Source organism: Anser cygnoides, chromosome 18 (assembly GCF_040182565.1).
Source record: "Anser cygnoides isolate HZ-2024a breed goose chromosome 18, Taihu_goose_T2T_genome, whole genome shotgun sequence".
Classification (NCBI taxonomy): domain Eukaryota; kingdom Metazoa; phylum Chordata; class Aves; order Anseriformes; family Anatidae; genus Anser; species Anser cygnoides.
The window spans coordinates 9,876,442-9,902,484 of NC_089890.1; the positions used below are offsets into that span (position 1 = coordinate 9,876,442).

General features: G+C 39.1%; 1 protein-coding gene across 4 annotated transcripts in view; it reads left to right on the plus strand.

Moving 5' to 3' along the window:
• VMP1 (vacuole membrane protein 1) overlaps positions 1–24,740 on the plus strand; it is a 67,702-nt gene extending 42,962 nt beyond the window's left edge. For all 4 annotated transcript variants that reach the window (XM_048074188.2, XM_013198049.3, XM_048074189.2 and 1 more), the window contains 5 exons: positions 2,941–3,021; positions 6,679–6,795; positions 9,218–9,279; positions 20,365–20,467; positions 21,794–24,740. In XM_048074188.2, coding sequence (XP_047930145.1) covers positions 2,941–3,021; positions 6,679–6,795; positions 9,218–9,279; positions 20,365–20,467; positions 21,794–21,937 — 507 coding nt within the window. In that variant the 3' untranslated portion in view covers positions 21,938–24,740. The remainder of the gene's footprint in view (positions 1–2,940; positions 3,022–6,678; positions 6,796–9,217; positions 9,280–20,364; positions 20,468–21,793) is intronic.
• Positions 24,741–26,043: the final 1,303 nt, after the last annotated feature.

The following is a 26,043-nucleotide window of genomic DNA, read 5'->3' on the forward strand; positions in this document are numbered from 1 at the left end:
AGATTTGACAAATGAAATTTAAGGAAGCAACCAAACAGAACTATTTCTTAACTCGTTTACATTAAAGTAAGGGTAGAGACTACAAATATATATATGTCTGTTGTAACCCTGCTGTGTATATTGCCATGCAAATTATTTGTATCTGTGATTACATTAGATCATGGGAAATAAAAAAAAAAAATCCTAAAGTTATCTCTTTTGGCTTATTTGGAAAGTTTGAAAAAGGAAGACAAATTTGAAGTTCCTCACTGAAATTTTAAGTGCAGTAGCTGTGCTTTCTGTGGAGTACTTCGTAATAGATAGTGAATGCAAAAAAAAAAATCCTTGAAGAAATAATCTGGGTTAAAAACTTAAAAAAGAAAATTTAATTCATAAGTTGAGAAAAATGTCTGCAATGTTTTTTGAGACAAATTTGTTAGGCTTTTTTCAACACTTCCATTATTGGTTTCAAAGCAGAAAATGTTTTGCTGGAGATAAAAATTTTAAGGCAGCCTTGATTTTGCACTAGTCTAGAAATCTCGTGAGGGAAGCTGTTTATTTTTAAGAAATGTGGTGAAAAATGTGTTGTGCTTATGCTAGGTTAATACAATCTATATATAATTGTAATAATAAATAGTTTATTAAACCATCTGCACTGCCAGTGTTAACTTGTGAGAGAGCTTCTTTCCAGTTCCAGCCTGTGAGCATTAATACAACAGTGTCCTAGCAATATAGTCCTTAGGATAATGGGTAAATATGTTAAAATTAGACCAGAAACTACTTCCTTGAAGTATATCATGGATGTATCTGAATAATTGGATTGTATTGTTTTAAATGTACTTTATTAGAAGATTTGTAGAGCTGTGAAAATTTTTAGATGGGCTTATAGAAGTGCAAATGTTGTTCTAACCCCATGAGCATTGTGAAATGGTGAAAAAAGTAGGAACTGAAACTCTCATGGTCACATTCAGCCCTGTTAGTACGGGGGAGACATCTTATGAAATCCCTACAGAGATGGCACTGCGTTTTCAGTTCATCTTTGCAAAGAAAAAAATCTGCCATTGAAAGGACAGTGGTACTGAAAAAGTATACTGAAGCATAACGTTTTAAACTAAATAGCAGAGAAACTGAAAAAGTATTTCTGCTTTTGCACTTGCTTAGGAGTTAGAATCCCTGTTACCCCCTTCGTGTGCCACATTTAATTGCCTTTATTGAGAGCTCTGTGATCACACTCCAGAAGCCCGCATCCTTTTCAGTTCGTGTCCTAAATCCTCAGTGAGACTGAACGTGTGTATTGCTGCTGACCTGTATCTGTGCTTGTATATTAGCTTGTGTGGTTTTATTTACTAACTTGAAAATAATGATGAGGGAATTTTAGTTTGCGAAGGAACTGCCCTTGATGTTGCAAGATCTTTGGATGTAGTTCACTGCTAAGCTATCATTTTTTGTTACAAATGACAAAATTTTTGCAAAAATGCACTCTTAACTGAAAAGCATTAAAAATGTGCTTTCTGTCTCAGGCAGGCATCCCCTAGACCTGTTTGTACTAACATAAGCTCAAGAGGTCGGTATCAGCCCCCCCCGGAGCAGGTTTTGGTTATTCATGCATACTGCACGTATCCTGGAAGTTAAACAGAATAATATCAGGAACTGCTTTTTGACACAGTGTAAATATTTCATTGCGTTCCATTTTGCAATAAGACATTCATGAGTTGGATCATGTAATCCCGAGTTGTTATTCCTGGTTGAAGATAACAAATTTGCCCCTTGGAGGATATTCCAAAAGCTTTTTGTATTCTCCTGAAGTTAAAATGTCCCAATGTAAGATGTAGGAAGTCTCATTTATTTGGCTTTTTTCTTTAAGTTGCAGTATTTTTTTTTGGTTCAAATATGAGTTATAAATAATATAATTCTTCTGATATTAATAATAATTGTTTTTAATTAAAGAATTTAACTATTTTTAAAGCTTTGAAATGGTGAACACTTACCACTTGAAAAGAGTGTAAAATCATAGCAGATGGCCTTATCACAGATTTTTTTAATCTGGCATAAAAAGTTATGTCAGTTCTGTAGATTAGAATTTAATAAGAATGTGAAGTAATTGTAATTTACTTGCACTGGTATGGAGTAGTGATGGTTTCAAAAGAATTGTAACAAAGTTAAAATTGCATAAGTTGAATTCTTCTGGATTATCTTGTAGTTGCATTAATTACTGATTAATGTTATTTCCTTGTTAAATTTATCTTAACAGTTTTGTACAAAATGCAAATCATTGAATATTGTTCCTGGAAAATCAGGTTTTCATTACATATTAGTAGATTTTTGATCATTTTTAAAAATTGCTTTTTAAAGCTTCATAGAGAATAGCTCGAATGTTATATGATCAGCCACCTTTGTTTCTTTTCAGGTAGTCTAGGTTTAACTCTACAGATTTAATGAACTTTACAGACCTGTTTTAGAGAGAACCTAGAATTAGCTATTCTGAAAAAGAACCTGGGTTTGCAAACAGCTAATGGGATATTGTATTCTGTCTTTGTGTTTTGAGAAAGTACCTTTGTATCATTGTAGATGGTATTGAAGGAATTAATTCCTTCTCCTTGTTTAAGGAATAAGGTAATAGTGGCACTGGCAATTCAGAGAGATGTGGAAAGAAGTACTAGAAACCTGTTTCCATAGTAAAATGAACTTAGTGCCACTTGCAGAGTTTTGAAGAACCAAATCTGTAAGGAAAGCTAAAAACTCGATACGTGTGGGTGGTCAGATTTTCACACCAAGCATCGTCAATTTCTCTTTCTTCCCTCTAAGCCCAGAACCTCAAATTGACTTTGTTGTTGTTGCAAAAATTTGTCCAACTGCAGATCAGAAAATCCCAAAGCACGGAGGATGTTGCAAGCACATACTCTCTGAGGTGTGTTCATTTGGGGTTTTGCCTCATTAATGACTTTGTTTTCTGGTTGGCAGGATTTTGCTTCCCGGGCTAAACTGGCTGTCCAGAACCTGGTGCAGAAAGTTGGGTTCTTCGGCATTTTGGCCTGCGCTTCAGTAAGTTCATCTCACTAACGGGGGGGTTTGTAATCACAGATTGTACTGCAGCAAAGTTAATGCTGTGAACTATGGGTTGGTTTCTTTGAGTCCGTATGAATCTTCACATCTTGTTTGTTTTTTCTGTGATGCTTAGGGATGTGGGATGGTTGTGGTACTGGCAAGTACAATAGCACGGAGAAACTCCAGTCCTAGATGAGTACCAAACCTAGGGAATTCTGCATAAATGCACAGCTAACAGTTGTTATCCCTTCCATCAGCTTTACTAGTGGGCTTCCTGACACTTATTCTCCTTGAAAAACAGTGACTTTAGAATAGTACTACTCGCACTACTGTGCGAGAAGGATCCCTTGAGTTCTTGGGTGGCTTTTTTTTTGAAAGATAGAAGCATTAGAAACTCCTTCAGTTTTAGGAATTGCTCTGTTTCAGACAAGGTATGCTCCTGGCGTTAGTTTGAGGCCATGTCTTCTCTAGCAGAGGCAGATGCTCACTGCTCTGTTAGTGGGTGTTTGGCAGATCAGATTGTATGCCCTAGCTCCCCTGACAGCTAGCCTCTTGTGACTTTCCCAGCCCAGATTATTACCTGGCAGGGTACAGCAAGAGCTAGGTTGTTAACTTCTAGACTCTGCTGGAGCTGTATTATTTCTTCAGATGTGTGTACCCTGTATCTTGTAGTGCTTGACATGTTCTGATTCAAAGATATACACGAATTGAAGAGTGAAAAACTACCTGTACAAAGCCTGACCAGGATATTCATCCCTAATAGTTCTACGTCTGCTCAGGAGGTGATGTTGGGTTACTAGGAACCAGGGAGAGCAGAATGCAGAAGAGCATTTTAGTCATGGCTATCTGAACTGCAGGCTACTCGTAGGCTTTTGTTTTCTAAGACAGATGTGACGTGAGCATCTCCACTGATGCTATTTTAGTGTTTTAAGTAGGTTAGTACTGTTCTTTTGGAGTATGAAAATACCAAACTGTTTGAGGTTTAAACCTCTCCCTGGAAGCTTGATGAAAACCGGTAGGAATGATGTGCCTTGCTCTTCCCTCCCACACACAAATGCACAGAGATGTGATGACAGCAAAGGGGGGGGATTGCAGGTCCTCTATGATCCCATTCTTCTGGAATAACCACAACCATTAGCCAGCTGCTCAGCTGATGAGGTATTAATTCCACACTTGTCTAGAGTCCTTCTTAGTTTCCTAAATTGTAGAGATTACAATGTTAACTATTTGCTCAAATGCAAGTAACCTGTGTTAGCTGGAAAGAATTAAGCTGATTGCAGTTGCTGGCACACAACCTCTGTTTACGAATCTTCTGAACTGTCTTATTGTTTGGAGTGGGGACGTAGGTTACAAGCTGTTCTTTAAATCTTCCCGTCCAGTAAGCTCTGAGACTGCTCCTTCGCTGGCTCTGACTCATTGTTCTCTAGTCACCATCTTGTGAGACGTCGCCCGCAGCGCGGGCTGTTTGGTCTGTTGTGTAATGAGAACAGCTTCGGGACGGCAGGGATGAGTTACTGGAGTAGCTGGACAAGGTGAAATGTGGGCTAGTAGGGAACGTGAGAAAGGAGTTGTTAGACGTGAGAGGTGATGTGTAAGCTCTTCCTAGTTCCTGCTTAGTAATATATAAGCATTTGCTTGACTTCTTCCCGACTTGGTGCCCTGTTCTTCAGTGAGCTCTGAGCTCCAGCTTCCTGTTGCTTACACAGGTTGCCGTGGGTCGGGAGGGATGGGGAATCACCGATCCACCGCAGCGCACCTGAGGATTTGTAAATGTGGTTACAGAATAAATGCAGAGTAGCAGTAAAAAGGGTGAGGTAGTGTGGGAGAGGCACTGAAACAAGCACAGGGATTCAAAGCTGTCCCTTTTTGTTACACCTGTAGAGGAGGAAGGCACCCCACATGTGTGCTGCTTGCCTTTGTGTGTTTCCCCACCAGCTTCTGGACTTTTCCAGGGCTCTTCTTGCTCATTGCTGCTTCTCCTTGTGCTAGAAGGTGTCTCCTTTCCCGCCCCCATTATCGTTGCCCTCTTACTTCTGGATTCTAAGCAGTATCTTAGCTAGAAGTATTTCTGTGACTAGCCAAAGGGAAGAGAACTTGCTTGTGAAGGGGCAATGTAATGGCTGTCCTAGCTGCATGGTACTGTCTGTCAAGTGATGGCTTCTAAATGCAACGTGAAAACTCAGATTGAACTTAAAACTTTGTGAATCTATCCAGTGAAATCACCTGAATGTAGTGTTCAGTGGCAATAAGAAAACTGTATTACTGTCTTGAGCCTAATTCCTGTGTAAAGGCAGCCGTGGGGAAGGAGCAGAGGGAGGAAGAGATCCTTGCTGTGATTTGGGAGACTTTGCCCTCCTGTCTCTGGGCATTTCTGGCAGCTCTCAGTGCTGCACATGTGTGGTGTTCTTGTTTTTTTTAAGCAAACAAAGAGAAAAGCTCACTGACCTGCTGATACACCCTAATGTGGACTTGTTAAGTAATTTTTTACTGTGCTATGTTTAATGTGTTGGTGATATCCACAGTTACCTGTACCTAAAGCACGCTGCTCCCTCTGTGGTGAGAGTAATGCAGTAATTAAAATGTGCTGTGAAAAAAAAAAAAAAGCTAAACCAACCAACAAAGAACTTACTGGAGACCTAGACCAGACTTGGCTCAAAAGAGCAAAATTATCTGGCTCTGGCATAAGTAAATAATTTACCTATGCCGAAGACAGCTGTCAGAGGTACAGGATCACTTTAGCTGCAGCGGGACATGGTTAGAGACCGTTTCGGGGCATGGTTAGAGACCGTTTCAGATTTCTTCCTATGCAGGTGGTGTTGTGGGTGCTCATAAATTTGAATTGCTAGTCTATAACAGCTAAGTATAACCCTCGTAAGCTTTCTCGCAGATTTCAGATTTCCATTCAGTCGGTCAAAGTTATTATTTTTTAATAGGCTTAAATATCTACCCTCCCTGTTTGTTTGTGTAACAAACCAGCACAAGTGCTGCAGGATATTAGCGTGATGCACTGCTACTGTAAACACACGGGGTGTGTTTCCTTTATTCAGACTGTGGGCCCTTGTACTGGGTGTGAAAGGTTAGGATTTGGATACTTTCTTGGTTTAACTTCAAAAATATTTTACAGATAGTATCACAATACCAAATGTCAAGCCAAGGATTTAACAATAAAAAAAAACAAAACTTCTAATTTTAAATGAAATGCATATGCTTAATAAAATTTAATCAGTGCTTTTAAACTGGATACATATGACTATAAATGCCAGCTTTTAATGTACTTTCTCAGATGGAAATCACTGGAGATAATTTTGAACACTGGCTTCCAGGAGTGATGTGCTTGTCAGTGAGAAAATTTGATAAATCACTCAAAATGGCTTTACTGTGGTTTCTGTGCATTTCACATGGAAAACTTTGCTAGCTCTTTTAAAGTCAAGGGGTAAGGAGGGACTGTCAGTGGAATTGTCTGGGACATTGTCTCGTTAAGTCTCTGAGACTTAAGTTATGTGGTGTAACTTTAATACTCTCGTAAGTATTAAAACACAAGAGTTTTGGATTAAGTTGAAGGAGGGGAAAATGTACATTTTTCAGTCTGTAGTATTCCTGTTCTTCTAAGTTAAATACTGCAATTCATGGGCTTTTTTCCCTTGCACTTTACAGATTCCAAACCCTCTGTTTGACCTGGCCGGGATAACATGTGGACACTTTCTGGTTCCGTTCTGGACCTTTTTTGGTGCCACCCTGATTGGGAAAGCAGTAATTAAAATGCACATCCAGGCAAGTAGATGCTACAGCTCCCTTAGGGCTCTGGGCTGAAGACTTTTCTTCTCTTTTCTTTTTTTTTTTTTTTTGCCTGTTACACTGTGTTACTTCATAATGAATTCTGGAGTCTCCTTTCCTGACCTGAAGTAATGGAAATTAATTTGGTGCGGAGGATTTACAATAAAGGATCTGCTAGGCTCCTTCACTCAAAACTGAGGCAACTGAATAATTTATAGCTACAAACTAATGAGCTTGCTGCCTACACCACTCAGGAAATTGGTGGTTAGCCAAGTTATTTACCTACGGTTTTTACCAGACTGAAAGGACTTCGTACTCATAATGAACTTGCCTTTTTGGTAACAAATACTCGTTTCAAAGAGCACTGCAACTAGCCTTTACCAGTTAAGCGGCACTTTTAAATGCTCCCTCAGCTGAATGTATAGAGAGCCGTGCTCCTTCCAGGCCCTGCTCCCTGCAGAAGGCAGTCCAAGGGTATGTTTTTGGGAGTGTCGTCTGCAATTTTCAGGCGTGGTTAGTGATTTTTGGTCTATTCAATCCATGTTATTATGAAAGGGCCTGATTTCAGAGAGGGCCTGTTTGATTTTTCTTGCTAACTCAAGAGTCTTACCGGATGTTCTGAATTTGGCAATCAGCATCCCAAGTAGCTTTAAAAAATTGTTGAGTCTTGCTTTTAAAATGTGTCACCATTTTGTCAAATAAAAGATAAAGTATTGATACCCTGACGATTGTTAGTTGATGGCAGTGTGGTTAGTACAAGTAGAGTGATATAATTCATGATATAGTAATGGTTAGAGACTGAGCTTTCAGCTGGGGCTTTCTTAAAAGATCTTCATAGGACTCTGCAGTGCCTGTAGGTTTGTTGCTTGGAGATCTTTGCTGTCACGATGTTAAAATAGCAGAAGCTTAGTAGTATTAAATTGTCTAGTACCCTCATCAAGCTACTTAAAAACTCTTCCTTTTGCCCTGAACAAGACTTCAATCCCCACCCCTTTTTGTTCCCTTTTTTTTGGTAAATGGTTATTTTACTTTGCATAGTCTTTAAACAGAAGGTAACAAATAGATCTGAATATTTTTTCCCTTACTATGAAAGCAACACTTTTTCTCAACACTTACTTTTGTGTTCCCTGAATTTTTCTGCTTTTAAACTTGTGTGCTCTTAGAATTTGCTCTGGCAACATAGAAAAGTGAAATAGTATTTGTATAATATTCCTTTAACTTTATTTGCCTTGTTTAGATAGGAGATTGTTTGCTATGGAACACTACGTTCTACACCCAGATAAAATGTAAGATTAAAAAAAAATCCAGTCTCTTGCACTGTTGGTAAATCATTGTATTTTGTAACATGTTTAGCTATTAGAATTCTGTTTTCTGTGATGTTGTATTTCAAGTATACTCTTGTGCAATAGTCTTGATTTTTTTGCAGTGATCTTGCTGCAATTTGGAATTTAGGAAATGTAACAGTCACAGAACAAGTTTTTAATGAAACCTTTCTCTAGACAGGAAGTAACTGACTCTGCAGTGGCCATCCTGGAGCTGCTTTTAACTGGTCTCTTCCTCTGGACCACAAAATCATTTTGTATAGTTGTTATCACATCCCTTATTTCCATACTATTGAATGCACTTCTCATTGGATCATGTTTAAATTCATTTAAGGAGACTGTGGGAACTCTGTGTGTGTATACGAACATCAAGACGTAGTCTTGCTCGCTCTTTGCAAACAAACAAGCTGTTGAATGTGATGCAAGGAATTAGCAAAAGCTATTCAAAAAAAAAAAACGATAGAAGAGAAGGGAGAGGTAAAATTACAGACACTTGGATTTTATGGAAAATAAGCCATGTGTTACAGAACTGTCTTCTACTGAAATTATTGTGTTTCAAATTATCATTCTCTAAAGCACTAGATTACCTTCTCCGAAGTTAGTCTTCTCTAAAGGTACCCAATGGCTCTTACTTGTTCTTCACTGGGTATTTCTTTGTGTTGCTTCTCTCTGAAGCAAGTGAACAAGGGGGCTATCATTTTTTCAGCTCTGTGATCTTTAAGTCCGTGTGTTTGTGTAATGGGATGTGAATTTTTCTGCACAGTGCTGCCTGTTTTTCCATTAAAACATTGTTGACGGAGTAAAGTGACCTTGAGCTTCTGGGAATTTAAGTTTGGGGAGGATGCGAATGGTTAGTAACACAGGCTACAAAAACATTGCAAGAAATTAGATCTATGAGGAAATAGAATAATAAAGTAAATAGCTTTCCTCTCTTCTGCCTATTTTTGAAAAGAGTACTGAAAAACAGAAAAGTGAAGGGAAAACCGTAAGCACTGGAGAAGCAATTTGATTGGAAAGGAACATAAATTGTTGTACACCATTGTCTTTGCTTCCCCTTTGATCAAACATTTCTCTAACTGATGTTTTCCTTCCTACAGAAACTTTTCGTTATTATAACATTCAGCAAACATATAGTGGAGCAGATGGTGTCCCTAATCGGGTGAGTAATTCTTTAACACAGTAATACCTTCACTCATTAAGTGGAAAAATACTGGAGGAGCTAAATCAGATGTGCTGAAAATTGTGCTGTGCTTGTAAGTGCCACCTTTGGCTAACTGCTAGCTCAGGTCTTATGTGCAACTTCATTCCACACCTGAAAGGCTTCAAATACTTCAAGAAACATAATAGCATTGAAGGTCAGATGGCCTGAATATCTGATATCTACATTTAACTTTCACCCCAAAATAGGATACAGCAATTAATTATAGCTTGCTACACTTTTTGAGTGCAAATGCACTGTTCTTTGTTGACTTCCTTCAGTGTTGCGTTGGGATCCCATGACAAAAAATGAAAGGACTGTTGTGATGTATGTAGTGTCTCAAAGTGATGATAAACATCTTACATAATTAGAATTGCCTTATATAAAATATTAAATTTCTCATAAAATGTCAGGCTGAAAAGTTTTTTATGTAATAATATATCTCTGTTAAACTTCATTTAAACTTCTGTTAAACTTCACTTTTCATAGGAGAAATGAGCATTTTCATGAGTAAGCTGTGCCTATTTTGAGAAAGCTTGTCTTTTTTTTTCCTGTAGTTCTTAGTAATTACTTTTTTTTTAGGTAGAAATCTCAGTGTAAAACAAGATTAAGCTGACGTTAGCTGCGTTTTTGCTTAAATATATGTATATTAAAACAACATACTAGATGTTGCCTTCATGGGCTTCAATGATGATTGAAGACTGAAGTGCTAGATTTCTGCCTCATCTACCTGTTCAGTCGTCGCATTCTGTGTACTTTTAAAAATCCATTGTTGATGTTAACATTCAAAACCTGGTAATCCAACAAATTAGACCTCAATAATTTTTTTTAACCTAATATGGGTATCCCAAATAAATTCTAAAGGGGTTTTTACTTTTCCAAGGTCTTTCACTTGTCATGTGGGGCAAACTGATTGATACTTTGCTACCCAAACTTTAATAGCTGTGTTCAAATTAAAAAAAAATACTCCTCAAGAACACTTTCAGGAGAGGAGTGTCTGGAAATAGTTGCTTTTAAAATATGTAGACTTGAAGTAGTAATGCTATGCAAAGAAAAAGGATCGTTAAAAGAAACATTCTAGGGTCGTTTACTAGTGAAACAAATCCTGACTTTATTACTTCCTGATCTTCTGATTGGGTGTCTGGTTTGTAACAAACATCCAAATCAATTAATTGCTTTCAATATTTTAAGGAAGAAAACGAGAAATGTGGCTAATTTCAACAATCATTAGTTAGATTTTTGTAGTATTAATCACACCAGACGATTTACTACTAATTTTTAATCAACACTGCTACTAAGCTAGGTATATTTCCAAAGACTTCTTATCCTGCAAATCTTTGAGCCAAAACTGGTAGTTTTTTCCTACTTCATCTGTCTTGGAGATAATTTTGCTTCCAATTACATAGAATGCATTCACAAGACCTCTGCTGGATTCAGATTTTATTAGATGGTTGATGTCAGAGTTAAAAAATGTTCTCGAGAGACAGTAAGATTTTTGGAATGTCCCGGTATCCTTGACTTCTCCCAATCTGTCTGCTAGCATTACCTCATCAATTTCTTTCTACAGTGGAGTACAAAATATGTTAAACAATAGCTTGCATTAAACTAAATTAAAATATAGAACTATTTAATGGTTAGTAACCTTATTTTAATTAAATTCTATCCAACAATATGACTTAAGACCTTTGTCTGAGATACTGCTTTTACACAATAGGAAACGTCTGAGCATGATACTTCAAAATAACGACTATATTAATGTGTGGGACAGCTAGCATCTAGACAGAAGATTAAGTTGAGCTATGAGGTGAATTCTGAGAATATCTGATTTTATAAGCCAGAGAGAATTTCTCTAACTATGTGATTCCTAGTCAAAAAGCAAAAATGTAGACCTGTAGGCCTCGCCTGTAGCTCAGTAGTTGTCTGCTTTTGTTACTGGATGCTGTGTTTTAATAGAATTCAGGGTGATTTGATTTTACATCTTTGTCTAGGCCTTCATACAAAAGGATCATAAAATACTCTTTGTATTAATTAAATATAGAAAGAAAAGGGAAATAAAGGGGTGTGAATTTGAGAAGCTGTTTAAAAACAAAAAAAGGAAATAAAATATTGGTGGTATCCAGTATCAAAAAGCGATAGGAAGGATGGGTGGTGGCAGCAGCAAGGCAAGTGGCAGCTGTGCTGCAGCAAGCCGTGTTAGAACAGGGTCAGTGCTAGCTGAGGGGAAGGGGGCATGGAAAGGGTTCAGAAACCAAAGCTAGCAGGAGTCCTGCAATCGAAGCTGAACCAAAGATCCTGGTTGCCTACCTGAGGCCGGTAATTATCAACCTGTTCTACCAGTTAATAGTTTAAAGTTGTGTTATTGCTGTCGAAAATGCTCAAAGAGGATCGTGTTTTCTCCCAAGTCGTATTACTTTCATAAGCTCTTTGTGAGAAAGATGACGTGCGAGAGCTTTGTCTTGCATTCTCCTCACTTATTGATCATCCATGTAAAATACTTGCATGCTGAGCTCATTTAAAATGTTTAATTATCATATGTGTTGTGGGTTTTCTTCTGTCTCTTAAAGCTTTCCATTTAATTTGTTCTTTACCTACAACTGCGGGATTGTTTACGAAGGCACACCAAGCACGTTGCTTTTAAGCACAAACATATTTTCTTTGAAGTGGTAGTTTCAAATGCACATGAAGAATTCCCAGAAAACTCCTAAAGAAGCAGTACTCAAAGCTCACACCACGCATACCATCCACACCACCGTCTGCCATCAATTTGGGGTAAATGTTAGAATGAGAAAAATTTAATCTTTTAAATTCAGCGTGGGCTGTTCGTATTTGGTGAAAACGAGCTCATCATTTTGGAACTTGAGAAAAAAAATCTAAAAAAATCAGAAACGTGTTTTATATAGCAGTAGGCACCCAGCGGCCTCCACCTCAGAAGTTGCAAGTCGTGTGGCTGTGTCTCCTTTGGGACAGTCACACCCTGCGGGCAGAGCGTCCCTGCTGAGCACCCTGAGAGTGCCTGGAGCAGCTCCTCGGGGAGGTGTGATAAGTGGTCCTGGGCTGCAGCGGGTAGGTCTTGGAGCAAAAGAAGGGAGCTGCTGCCCGTAGCAAATGATGTTTTGCTAATTTTAAGAGAAGTAGAAATTAATTTAGTCAATGAGTTAATGAACAGAGTCGTCAAACTAATTTGAAGTTTAATACAAGGCAGTGAAATGCACCTTAAAAAAATAAAATTGTGAACTTGCACAGATTTAGAAGTTAATTTTAGTGCCAGGCTGTAGCGGTGAGACATGTAAGCCCTGTTAACGCTGGGAGCTCTAATTCAACAAGTTCACACCTGAAGAGCTGCCCAGAATATCAGTGGTACTGAAAGGCTTCTTAATCTGGTGTTTTTCTGGAACAAATTTTAATGCTTACCAGTTACGCCTGCCAGTTTGAATAATTGCTGTCTTAAAGCAAAACAGTTTTTTGGTAACAGGCACTTGAACCCTTGCCTTTACAAACCCGTTTGCTGCTATTTGTTGTGCCGTAATTCTTTGCTTCACAGCTTAATCGCAGCCGATTCTTGCAAGGAGCACGATGTTCCTTTTAGGAAAAGAGTACGAGTGGAATTATGGCGACTGACGTAACTGGAAACTTTGCTTCAAGATGTACACAATTCTTGAAGAAAAAAATATATGTATAGGTTTAGGTTATTTCTTTAGAATATAAGCAAGTCAGTGAGCTACAGTAATAAAGGGCTGCACTAGAAATAAAATGTCCTTGGGTGGAATGAGTCCTGTTCCTGATTCAGAGCGTGCTGTGCAATTCCTCTGCCTTCTGGGGGCCTTCAGCAGGGTTTGACTGCGGAGCACGGCCCCGCCAGGTGACCTCCACGGCCTCACACCGCTCTGCTTTCCACCAGCAGCAGCAAAGGAGCCAGGCCTGCTCTGCCAGCCACACCTTCTGCTTTGGGGACCTTTGTTTTGCATATGTGCCCTAAAGTCCGTATCCGGTGACCGTATCCTGTTTTCGTTAAAGGGTATTTTGAAATATAGTTTCCAATCAGCATTTGAACTAAGACCTCTGTAGCAGAAATCAATTGAAAATACCCTGAAATGGCTGAGCACATGGATAAACGAGCAGTGACTTTAAAATCTCCTGAGATAAATGCTTTTGGAAGCTTATTACAACACACCTGACACTTTGGTACCATAAATCACTGGCTCCCCTCCCACAGGTATATCGGAAACCTGTGGGACCGTGCCCTCGTACTACACCCCGTGCACAATAGATCAGCTCTGCACAACAAAAGCTTGAGCGTCTTGAAAGGGACACAGATGTGAATGAAATTTGAGTAGCTTTGGTGTTGAAAACCTTCCAGTGGATCACAGCAGAATTATAAAAAGTTTATTTGCAAAAGGCTTGTAGGGTTTAACTCTAAACAAGCAAGCTTTTTTTTTATAAATTGTGTGCCCAAAAATCGTGCTATATCTTTAAAATGCAAGGAGAAGTTTCCTTACAAAGAGCAATGTGGAGCAGAGTTAAGAACCACCAGGTCAGAGATGTTGCAATTCCTATTTCTGAAAGCATTGGCCTTAGCGTAACAGAATGTCCCAAGAAAAATGCTTTGCAGGCGGCTTGGTTAACGTGGGTATTGGAGCACAGCGCCAGGTAGGAATGACGTCAAACGGGCAACAATTTTAGCTTAGTAATCTTCAAGTCAGATATTTTCTTTCCTCATCTTGTAAAACCAAGTGAATCTGCCAGGCAGCCGCTTAACCCTCAGTGTCTCTGCTGATCCTGGCCATAAAGGAGATGGACTTGCTGCGGCTGCTCACACCGAGCTTTCACCAAATGCTCTGAAGCCAAAGCGGCAGTGGGGGATGCCGGAGCTGCGCTTGCTCCCTCGGGTTTTGGAGCCCAGGTTTGCTGTGAATGCTCTCTTTGAGCCACGGGCACCTTGGGAGCCCGGCCAGATTCGCTGCAGCGTAATCTGTCACGGCTGAGTCAGGCTGGGAGGCTGAGGTCCGTTCTGAGTCACGGCAGCAGGGTCCTGGTATTGGCTGAGCCTCAGGGAAATGGATGGTTTAAATACTGTGAGAATCTTTATCAGCACAGGAAATGACAGCTCATTAAAATACTAACCGTTAAGCCTGTTTAGATCACTGTCTGGAAAAAAATTAACCATTGCAGGTTCAGATAACTTGCAGGAAGAAAGGTGCCCTATTCAGAGAGCGAGCAGTATGCAAACTAATCAGCTTTGTACTTGTCCGGTGGCACTGAAATATTTCCACTGGAATCTATTTTTCAAGGCTTCATAAAACTTTTTAAGAAGTTGATGCTGCTGGAGCAAAATTTCGAGTCTCTCTTGGGGGACGGGTAGCTGAGATAGCCAAACACGGGGCCTCCTACTAGTGCCGTGCTGCTTGCAGGCTGGAGTTTAGCTGTGTTCTTACGGGGAACGCAGAAGTGTGAATCGAACGCAGACCCCAAAGTGTGGGAGGGATGGGTGCTGGGTGCGATGGTTGTTGCTGTTTTGCATGTAGCTGTTGTTAGCTGCTCAGAGGTGGGAGCCTGTGCTTGGTCCCCTGGCCTAGCTGTCAATAGCTGCTCTGATTTAAATAAATACTTCTTAAAAAAACAAAGTTGGAGGTTCTGGAAGGGACGACTTCATCCCAGCACACTCCCTCCTTCAGTTCATCGCATTCTTCAGCGCCACTGAACTCCCTTTTTTGTAGCAGGAGATAATCCCTGGCCTCAGGCCATGCTCGCTCCCGGACAGCAGGATGAGATAGTGAATGTGCGCGGGGCTGTGCTGACAAAACACACAATGAAATTTTCCTCTTCGTTTGGTTTGCTGTTATTTAAAAATTCTTCACTGTTGTCTTCATTCTGAATCGTAGTGCCGGCATTTCCTAAGAGGATGTTTTTCTTTAGCTGGCTGAGCCCAAAGAGCTGAACTTTAGCAAAAGGGGAGTGACACCGCGTCCCCCCAGACCCCGGCAGTCCAGGCAAGGACAAAGCGTGTGCGCTTGGCAGCCAGAGAGCCCAATAAAATCAATCCCCGTGTTAAGTTAAACGGTTTTTCCAAATTAAGCTGTGGATATTAGGGAGATCATGTACGAGACGGGGCTGTGACTCAATGCCGCATCACCTTCCCAAGCAGGGCGGCGGTGTGTTTCGGCCTGGGAGCCTGATGGCTCGTGTGTGTGCCATTGATTCACTGCTTACGGTTCCGATTTCCTTCAGATCATTGCCATGATAAAAAGGGATTTCCATGATTTCACAGAGCGGAGCTTAATGTGTCCTGATCATCACAACTGAGGGACTGATTCCAGTTGCTCCCGTGAGCTGCTGAACAGAGTAAAAATTTGAGAACTGAATGCCACTGAAGGTCTTATTTACATCTTTAATTTCAATCAAAATAAATGGAGTTTAAGAACTGCTTAAAATTAATCAGCTGCTTAATCACTTGCTGTCTCTCACAAATGAAACTTTTATTAACGCTTAAAACACAGCAGCACAAATCCACCATGTTCATGTTCTTATAATGGGGGTCTCCCATGGCAGCTTGGTAGTTTTCTTAAAGCACTTGCTAATTCTAACATTTCTCGCTGGAAAAGTGGGCAAATATGCACATGTGCGGGGGTTTTTGGAGATGGAAACTCTATATCCTCAACTGCAAATTGATTATTTTGTGAAATGTTAGCAGTGGTTAGTGATTCACAAATGGGGCGTTTAGATACAGAACGGTGCTTCAGTATTTAGTGCAGCCTGTAATTACTTGTACGTTCACAAACTGAAGGTATGGGTTGTGAAATTTGTTAGTTGGGAATAACCTGTAGCCTTTATGATCTCTTAAGATGATAAATTTGCCTTTCAAAAGTGCAAATACTATGATTAAATTGGTTTAGTTTTCATGTTAGTAAAACAGAGTTGACTGGAGTACTGAAGAACTTGATAGTTTTTGTTAATCTAGCATAGGGAAAATATTTTTTCCTCTGGATTTGATGCTTAGTCCATGTGCGTTTGAGAAAATTCCTTCCTGTGCTTCAAAAAACTGTTACAAAAGGAAGTCTCCTAAAAATCTTTCCTACCACTTCATGCCTTTGCACTTCAAATATTGTCAGTCATTCTTTAAAATATGAAAGCAAATTACTAAATTACACAGCGTACTATAGAAAACAGTTTTACTGTTACAGGGATAAGGTTTAGGACTAATACTGTCAGAATATGTACACGCTTGGTGTAATTTTTAAAGAAATCCTGGAACTTCTTTGCTGACTCTGTGTAGTGTGGTGCTTCAAATAGCTGTGAAGTTTTGTTCTGTTTGTGGAAAACTATATAACATTTTCATTTAGAAATCATGGCTCTTAATTAACAATAACAAGGGGAGGGGAGGAGGAGCAGATGCATCTGTTCGATTACAAGCACCAGGTAATGCATCTGAAAACAGGCTTCAGCAGTGAAAGCAAAATTCTTGATGGGTGCTTGTGTGTATTGATTGCAAATCATCTTTTTTTACTTAAATGTTGTGATTTTGATGAATTTAAGCTCTAACAAAGACTAGTGCATTTTTTGAAGTCTGTTTTAAGTTTCAATTCCGTGTGAAACATTTAATTTTAGCAGAGAATGAGCATGAGTTAAATTGTGAGCTGAGTGCTTAAAAATGTTAACTTTTTCTAAAATTATTAATGAATCAAAATATCTTCAGAGTTTTGTTTTCTCAAAAAAAAAAAAAACTTTTTTTTTTTTCTGAATGTGAGAGTAAAGCTGTAGCCAGCCTTTGTTCTTCAGCTGAAGTGTGCTGAAGGGGCAGAGCACAGCAGCAGTGCAGCCACCTCGCTGATAACTGCAAATTGCATGACGAGCAGAGAGCAACTAGGGAAACGTGTTCATTGCGTGACAGGCAGCCTCCAGCTGAATAACTTTTGCTAGTGAATGACTTTTTTTGCTTCAAGGTGAAGTCCCACAGCAGCTCCCTAGGATCTATGTTTTTACAGGGATGGCGTGGTTCTTTTTTGGGGGTGTTTTGTTTTGGCAGATAGAGACTACAAAGCGTGGATGAGCTAAGTTCTGTTGTGTGTTGAGTTTCTTTTCTTTTGTCATCCTCTGATACTCCTTATTTGAAAGACAAGAGGCTTTATTTTCAAAGGAAAATGCCAGGAGTGAGTTTCAGGCTGTCCTACAACGGGGTTATCTTCCAGCATCTTCCTTCAAGTCGGATGCGTAAATGTGCCTGTGGTTTGCATCGAGGCTCCTGAAACTGCGGTAGCCTTTTGAAGACTTTAAAAAAAAGCCTGATCTTAAAGTCAGTGCTAAGTGGCGCAGAATTATGATGCAAATCTCTTCCTTTTGCATTTGTACCTGCCTCTGGCTGAAGCGTAACACCTGAAGATCCAGGCTGAAGCCTCCCCAGTCCCCTTTGATGCCTTACTGCGTTGAACTTCACTCTGTTTGTGAGGGGTGCCTCTCCCTCAGCTCTAAATAAATAAATGAAAGCTGGAGGATTTTTGGTTTTTAACTTTTAGATCTAAAATGATTTTTACGCTTCGATATTAGGTGACAAACACGTTGGCTGGTTCAGTAAATCACAGAATTTTGTTGAAATTGTACAAGTAACCAGAACTAACCCACTGACCTGGGAGTCTGAGAATTTTATTTCTAGTACTGTGGATGCACAGAGGAGTTTATTTTCTAGATGCTGCTGTGCTTAATTTTACTTACTTAAACCTATGCACTTTCTTCAATATTAGATGTCTGTGAATGTGCAAAGTGATGCAGATTTTTAGAAATGAAGGTCCTTACGTTCAGGATTTTACAGTTCTTCAAAACAGCTATAACAAAATGAATGTCTTACACTTAATTCTTAGTCGTGCTCACAAAGAGAAAATGCTGAATGCTTTTAGTGGGAGAAAAAAGAAATTGAAATCGAGCATTGATGCACTAGAATCTCCTCAAGCCATCCGAATTTGGTTTTCATGTTTTTGTTCTGTTGTTTACTGCTAACTGGGCACTGACTTGGTTCAGTTTTCAGAAAAAGAAAGGAAAAAAAGGAGGAATTTGAATAACTGTTCTGTTAATCATTGATCTCATAATTTAAATATTCCTCATTTTGTACCCATGTAAAATTTTAGAGGTGAAGTATTACCTCCAGTAGCTTTTCCTGCTTCCAAGTGCCATTTGAAAAAAGAAGAGAAAGCCCAGACCATAATTCTCCTTTAAAGCCGTGACTCGTTCTGATCAGCGAGTCACCAGGAGAGTGTTTTACCACAAATAAAATGGGATTCTTAAGGGTGGGTTTTGCAAAACTGGAAATTGTTTGTAAAAAGTTGACGTGTTCTTATGTAAAATGTGTAATAGACGTGCTTTAGTCTCAACACTCTTTTTCTGGCTGAAAATTTACCACTCCAGGCACAAAATTTACTCACCCATTTGTATCATCGTGACGGTGATTTATGTGTGACACAATCTTTTTCTTGTAAATATTTTCAAAAAATTATTTGCCCCGACTATAGTAGAGGAAATAGATTTCAGAGTGAGCTGTTTTGTTTCTTGAATCTGTGCATTTTCATAAATCTTTAAGATTAGAAAGCTATTACTTTTGAATTGGGCTTTAAGATGTAACAGCTAAGATCACATCAAAACAGGAGACTAAGGAAAATAATTTCAGATGCAGCCCCACGTAGCAATAGCAGCCATTCAGAGAGGAGGTGATCGGTTTGTAATCCTGTCTGTGTATGTCTTGGTGACTGAAGCAAGTTTTCCTAAATCCTCCCTGAAATAATAGAATGAGAACTGTAGCATTGAAATTTAAGGTGACTTTTAAATGTAGAATACCATATCGATTTCTTTAAAATAATATAAAAAGCAAACAAACAAAAAAAACAGTTCTCTTTGAAAATCAGATGGTGTTTGTCAGTGAAGGGGAATCTCCCCTAGTTCTTGTTAGGAGCGCTGAGTGCATAAACGTGGATTAAACCTAGGGATTGTGCTCTCAGATAGTGCTTGCATGAACACCACCAGTTGCTGCTGGGGGTGATTTAATTTCTTCTGTGTAACACCTCAGCTTTTTTTGTGTGCCATGGCGATTTCTAAAGCTCCTTGCACCTCCTGCTAAACAGTGTAGTATGTAGATCAAAAGAAAAATCACCTGTGTTGGTTTTGATTGGGGTCTGGATCGGCTGCAGTATTTGCAGGCTGGAACCTGGTGGCTGCTCTCTGTCCTGCATTAGCACCTTTGTGCTTTGGAGGTACGAGAGCGTTCCTAGTTCCACAAGCCTATCGGTGATCTTTATACGTTAGTGTAAGAACAAGGTGTTTGGTAATGTATTGTAGCTTTTGTGCAAGTCATCTGCCATAAACCATGAAATGATTCAGAACAGGGTTCATAGTTCTTTCTTTGTTCCTTTGTTAATCACTGACTTGTGGGAGGTGCCTGCAGAATTTGCTAATGCATTCTTTTTGGGTAAGGATGACGCACAGATTGTCCTAATAAGGACTTAGTTTGAGAAAGGGGCTGTCTTCTTTGAGAAGATAGGGGCAAGTCATAGGGTGAGCAGTTTCTTTTTTAACTGAGGGATGACACAAGCACAAGTCATTTCCTTATTAATCGGTTCAAACCAGTTCTTACAGGAACTGCTGGTGATAAATGTGGGACTTCTGAGAAGTCATTCATTTTATTCTCAGCACTGCATCAGTGCACAGCCTCAGCTGGCTGCTCCCGGGCTTTAAGGAAATGCTCTAGCTCACGGCTTCTTTCTGTCTTACCAAAAGTGTATTACCGCTGATTTGCTCTGAAATATTTTTCTTTTTAAACGCTTTTTGAGGATCTGGGGAAATACGTCCCTTTCAGAAGTATCAGCTAAAAGATAAAATTTATTTTGTGGTTATGTTTTCCCAAGTAGCAGTACCCTTCCGAGCTGTAGCTCAGTCTGAACTTTGTTCTGTTTGGGTCAAGTGGTAAGTTATTAAAAAAAAGTATATACATATATCTCTTTTTTGTTTTTTGTTTTTCTTTTTTTTTCTTCCCCTATTTTGTCTTGTTCTCTGGGATGAACTTTGCATCAGTGCTATTCCAAGTATAGGTCCTTCTCTTCAGAAGCCATTTCAAGAATATTTGGAAGCTCAGAGGATAAAACTTCACCACAAATCTGACAGTGGCGTGCCACAGGTAAGAGCCTCTCTGCCTCCCTCCCCAGTTAACTTTTCCTTTAGCTCTGTCTTTGGCTGGTCAGTTTTACCAATGTAACTCTTTATTCTGCTTTCAAAGATTTGCAGTGGCCCAGGGAATCAGTAAAAATTAATTTTAAAAGGAACCTGGGAATTAAAAATAATACTGGAATTTTATGTAACTGGATTGAAACCTCTTAGAGAATACAAAAAGCATTAAAACAACATCAGTGGCTCATCGTGCCTCTATATTACCGTGCTTATTTTGAAAGAGAAACAAGCAAAAAAAGGTCGCATTTACACGTGAAGTGATAGTGAACTGCGGGCAGCACCGATACGCCAGGAGCCAGTGGGTTCTGCAGCTTTAATGGCCAGGGAAAGGAACAAAATCCCCAAGCGTTAGTGTTCAAAAGGAAAAGGAAAATATGGTACTTAGAGTTGGTACAAAGGGGCAGAAGTATCCTTTCATACAAAGTACTTTAAAAAACATAAATTTTCAATTCAATTTCCAAGTCCAATTCCCCCCTCAATTTTCAGTGGGGACAGAGGAATTTTGTAACTTCAGTGAGAGTTCCCTTAGGATGCGAAGGCATCGTAAGGTAAAATCCATTTATCTCACACTTCACATTTAATATCTGTAGCTGTCCTTGTAAATGTTTCTTTGCCTGTTTCTTAATAGAAAGATTAAATTAGGGAGGCTCAGTCGGGAATAACTAAATACTCAGATGCCTTATATGAGCATTGAAGTGACTTTCGTGCAGTGCGTTGCTGCCCTCCTTTGACAAAAGCCAACAGCTAAGAGTAGCTGTGGAAACGCTCAAAGCGGGACCGCAGAGGTCATCGCGCTAACTCCTAGAAGAAGAATTGGCTCCTAATTGGAAGATAGTACAGTGTGTGCAGTTTAGGAAAAAAAAACATTGTTAACCAATGACCTTATTGTTTTCCTTGCAACAAACATGACAGGGAATGACAGTCAGGGGTTGCTAATTCTGAACTCTATGAATTGTTAGCAAAGTCCAAACAATACTAGGAATAATAAATCACTTCACTAGCACACGAGTAATGATCAAGGATTCATCGTCTGCCCTGCGGTGTATTTGGCAACCCCTCCTGCATTGTCTTTCAAGGGACTAAAGTCAGCTCTAGAGAGGGACCTGCAGGAATCCTGTCAGCTTGCACTCGGTTCCTGTTTTTAATTTGATAAATTACATAATCCAAAAAAAACGTTTGGGCTTTTCCCTTTCACCCATAAAATGGAGAATTTTCCTTTGTGCTGTCCACTAATCTTCATTTTCCTCCTTGTTCTGTTTTGTCTTTGTCTCTTCAGGGGGAAAACTGGCTATCGTGGATGTTTGAAAAATTGGTGATAGTCATGGTTTGTTATTTTATCTTATCTATAATCAACTCCATGGCCCAAAGCTATGCCAAACGACTGCAACAGAAGATGTACTCTGAAGAAAAAACCAAATGAGCTTGGGGAAAAAAAACCCCTTGGGATGGGTTTTAACAGACATGAAAAATGACACATCTTTCCATATATTTAAAAATCAGCATTATTCAAAATGGGGGAAAACTTTTTAACATCAATTTTCAACTATAACAGGTTTTTATTTTATTTTGAAAGTAATTTGACTCTTAGAGCAGACGTTTCATTGACAAACTTAAAGATATTAAGGAAAGGTATAAATGCTTTACATGTCTGGGTTGTGTTACGGACATATGAATGGACAATGTGATGTGAAATGTTTAACACAGATGTTGTCCATCCAAATTACTTCCAAAACCGATTTAATATTTCCTGATTTAACTTCAGACTGACCTGAGGGTAACTTTTTATTTTGATGGGTGGCTGTTTTGCTTTTTCCTTAACTTTCAAGACCATCAAAATGTATATAAATGAATACAGATTGGGTAAAAACTGTTGCATGTCCCTCACGGTAAGGTTATTCCATCTCAATTCTCCAGTGTCCCATTGCATTGCACGTGCTCTCGGTTGGAAAAGCCACCCTTTAATCTTCATGATGTTAGCAGAGATGATTGATGTCAAAATGCTGAAGCTGGCATTTTTTATTCTGTATATTTAGAATGAAGTTAAGATAAAACTTTATAAAGTCATCTTTGATCATTCCAGAATTTCTTGTGTCAGTCTTTTTAAACTGTTTCTTTTCCTCTCCACTTTTGTATACTCAGTTTCTTTATTAAGCCTTAATCCCATGAAGTGCATGCTTTACTCATCCTTCCTGCACAAATGGTGCTGAAACCGCCCTTTATTCTTGGTTGTTTTTTTTTTCTTTCTTTAAGAACTTCTTATTTAGCAGAAGAAAGTAGAAAGCAAATAACTTGAAGTATGGCTCACTGGTAATAACTTGAAGTATGTTTCATGCAGGCAAATTAGCTAGCTAGCTGTGTTTGTTAGCATAAATTCTTTGTAGACATTTGCCACTGATCACAGCACCATGAGCAATGAAGAGTAAAAATTCCTTCTGAAAACAGAATTGGTGTCAAACCCAACAATGATGTGTAGAACCATAGAGAACCTTACAGTTATGCTTTAAAATTCAGACATTTATAGAACATTATTAGGAATCGGTGTGTTCCAGTTTTAGTGTATATGACATAACCCATACCAAAACTGATCTCTTCCCTCTTTAGTAAGTAGATACCTATTCCACTGCTACGGTGTATGTATTGCAACTCCAACAATTTCAGAACTATTGTTTTTCATTTTTATCCTACGGGGCATTAACTAACAAGAATTTGACTTCCAGTTAGTGTTATCTAAAGGTGGAATATGAGCACAAAGTAGCTAGATTTTGTTCTCGCTTAGGTTAGGTTTATCCCTGTATTAGGGTAGGGCAGATCCTGAGCAAGGTGAGAGAATAAGTATTATGTTCAATCCTGCCTGAATGTCCTCTTGTGTTGCCAACCGTCGTGACATCTTCATGGCTGTACCATCCTGTCGGATAGCTTATCAGACTGATGTTGACTGTTGGATCTCATGGCAACAACAGTCGGTAGGCTGTCTGACATTTTGGTATCTTTCATCTGACCGTTTGCTCATCCATCTCCAACTGTTTTCATTGAACATCAGTAGCATATAAATGTTTTTAAGTTCCGGTGGAAATGAGTGCAGAAGGCACGCAGTGCAGCAGTATGCATAAAGCATCTTTCCAAGGTTCATCTCAATTGTGTGTAAGGTTTGTAATGTTTATTTTGTATGCTTCATGTATAACTCTAAACATTCGTACGGAGTGAATGGGGAGGCTTGTAATATGGACTTTCTCAGTAGAGCTGCTGACTACATTAAATATCTAAACCTCCAAGTGCTGGGAGGCACTGTGAGATAGTTAAAAGCATAAAGGCCATTCACTTGCCCCAATGATTTTTAAAAGATGAATAGTATTTCTTAATTCTTGGCCATAGTAGCTTTTTTTTTTTTTTTGGCCTAAATAAGGTCTTTGACAATTATGTAGCAAAGAACTTACTCTAATACAATACATACTCAAAAAAAAAAAAAAACCCTCATGGTTCTTTTTGATACTTTACTTTTTTCAGTCTACTAAAACATTAATTTGGCACGTTGTAATAGATCATGCCAGCAGTTCATAGCTGTTTGATTTTTCTTCAAGGTATTTGGATTAATGAAACAGCTGTTCGCAGCCTTCCCCAGTTTTAGTGGCAGTGGTTTTTCCTCAAATCTGCCATTCGTCCTAAGGACACTGGTATTTACTTCACAGTTCTAGTAGTGTCTTATGGTCTTCCATGAGAGTAAATGAAATTTACTTATTTAGGTCCCTGTATGCTGTCGTCCAGAGATGAGGAAATTGTAATAATTACAAAAGGAGGAAAAAAAAACCTTCTAAGCTTGATCCAATAAATAATGCATTTCTAAATGCCTTAGCAGTCTTGTTATAATTATGCCTCCTTGCCTACTGATTAGTAGTGAAAAATCGCTAGACAGACTGAAAGCTTTCCTCTCACTTGTATTTCAATATGTATACACACATACAGTGAGAAATACATACATACTGTTCTGCAAGTCATGTTTGTATGCATCCATTCTGATAAGCTACGCTGTTGTTTTGAAGCTTTCTAAAAATATTTAACAAAGGGACTGCTCGTTCTACTTGCTTCTACCTGTTCAGTCACTGAGAGACAGTGTGACTTTGGTAAAAGGTAAAAAGTAGTAGGAATGGAAGTTATGCAAACCTAGTGAGATTTGAAAATGGAAAGTTTTATGTTTGCTTAAATAAACAAATAACTGATTTCCCGTGTTTATTTCAGCTGGATTGTTTCTATTTTTGTATATTGAATTTGGTTGTTGTGCTGTGAAATTTGTTATTTCGAGCGTTCTCTGGTGAGTGTGAATATAGAAGATAAATTAGCAATTGCATTTTGTGGCTTCAAAGACACAGAGCTTTTAGCATTTCTTCTGAAAATGTGTTTTGCTCCCTTAACCCAAAGTTTCCTTTTGTTGTACGTATTTTTAATTTTACACTGGAAGCAGTCACTCATGTAGTTTAAAATGGGTTAGAGAAGGATTCAAAGGGAGCTCTGTTGCAAGAGCAGCAACCTTAGCACGTGTCACTGTAATTTATCTGATTCTTCTTGCAGTTTAGACACTGAATAATAAATTCTTTTTCTTGGAATTAAAAATCACACAGAAGTAAATAGCCCTCATAACAACTAATGGGTGGTTAAACAAGCAAAAGATGACCTTGAGGTGTTAAGAGTTTTCAGTCTTATCTGTGGAACATGGCTAAATCTCTGCTTTCACAAACGCACTCACTGTAAATAGGAAACAAAGCAGAAAGTTGGCCAGCAATTCCACGCAGTGCATCAGAGCTGAGGTCAGACAGGATCACAGCTGATCCCCTCTTCACGCCCTTACCACCCGACCTGTCACTCGTCCCTCCTCAGTGTACTTTGAGGGCTGGCTGAGCCATGAGCATGCTGGCTGGCATGTCCCCCTCCGTGGCAGCCACGACGTACCTGATCAGGGCAAGAAGGATTGTGTTGATGTAAACAAAGCAGAAACGGTCGCACTGGGCCAACAGACTGGGATGGGCTGTGTTAGATTGAGTCGCCCAGTTCCACACCACATTTAGCTCCGTAAAAGCCACCGGGAAACTTGCTCCCTGTCTCTGTCTGCAGTTCCTTTCCTTCCGCCCCAGTGTCACACTGTTTCTTGTTAAAGCACTTCCCTCTAAAATGACCCAGCTGCCTGTCATGCTAACAGATACTTGTCACTAGTGCTTGAAGATGGCTTAATGCCGTTCCTGAACGTCCTTCCCTGCTGTGCTTTTGGATTTCATTATTTAATTTGTTAGAATCTGCCTCCTTCTCACTGCAGGCAGCACTAATTGCAAGCACAAATACTGTGGATGTTTCTGCGATCATCAAGCACAAATATAAATGTTAGTGGACAAAATTTATTGCAGGTGTAGAAATAAGTGGTGATTGGGTGTGTTCCTTGGAGGTAAAAATAATTGCAGTTTTCTTTGAAGCACATGGTTAAAAAAAATACTCTGTAATCAGGAGTTAAAAGGTTCAATGTAATCACATGCAGTAATTGAA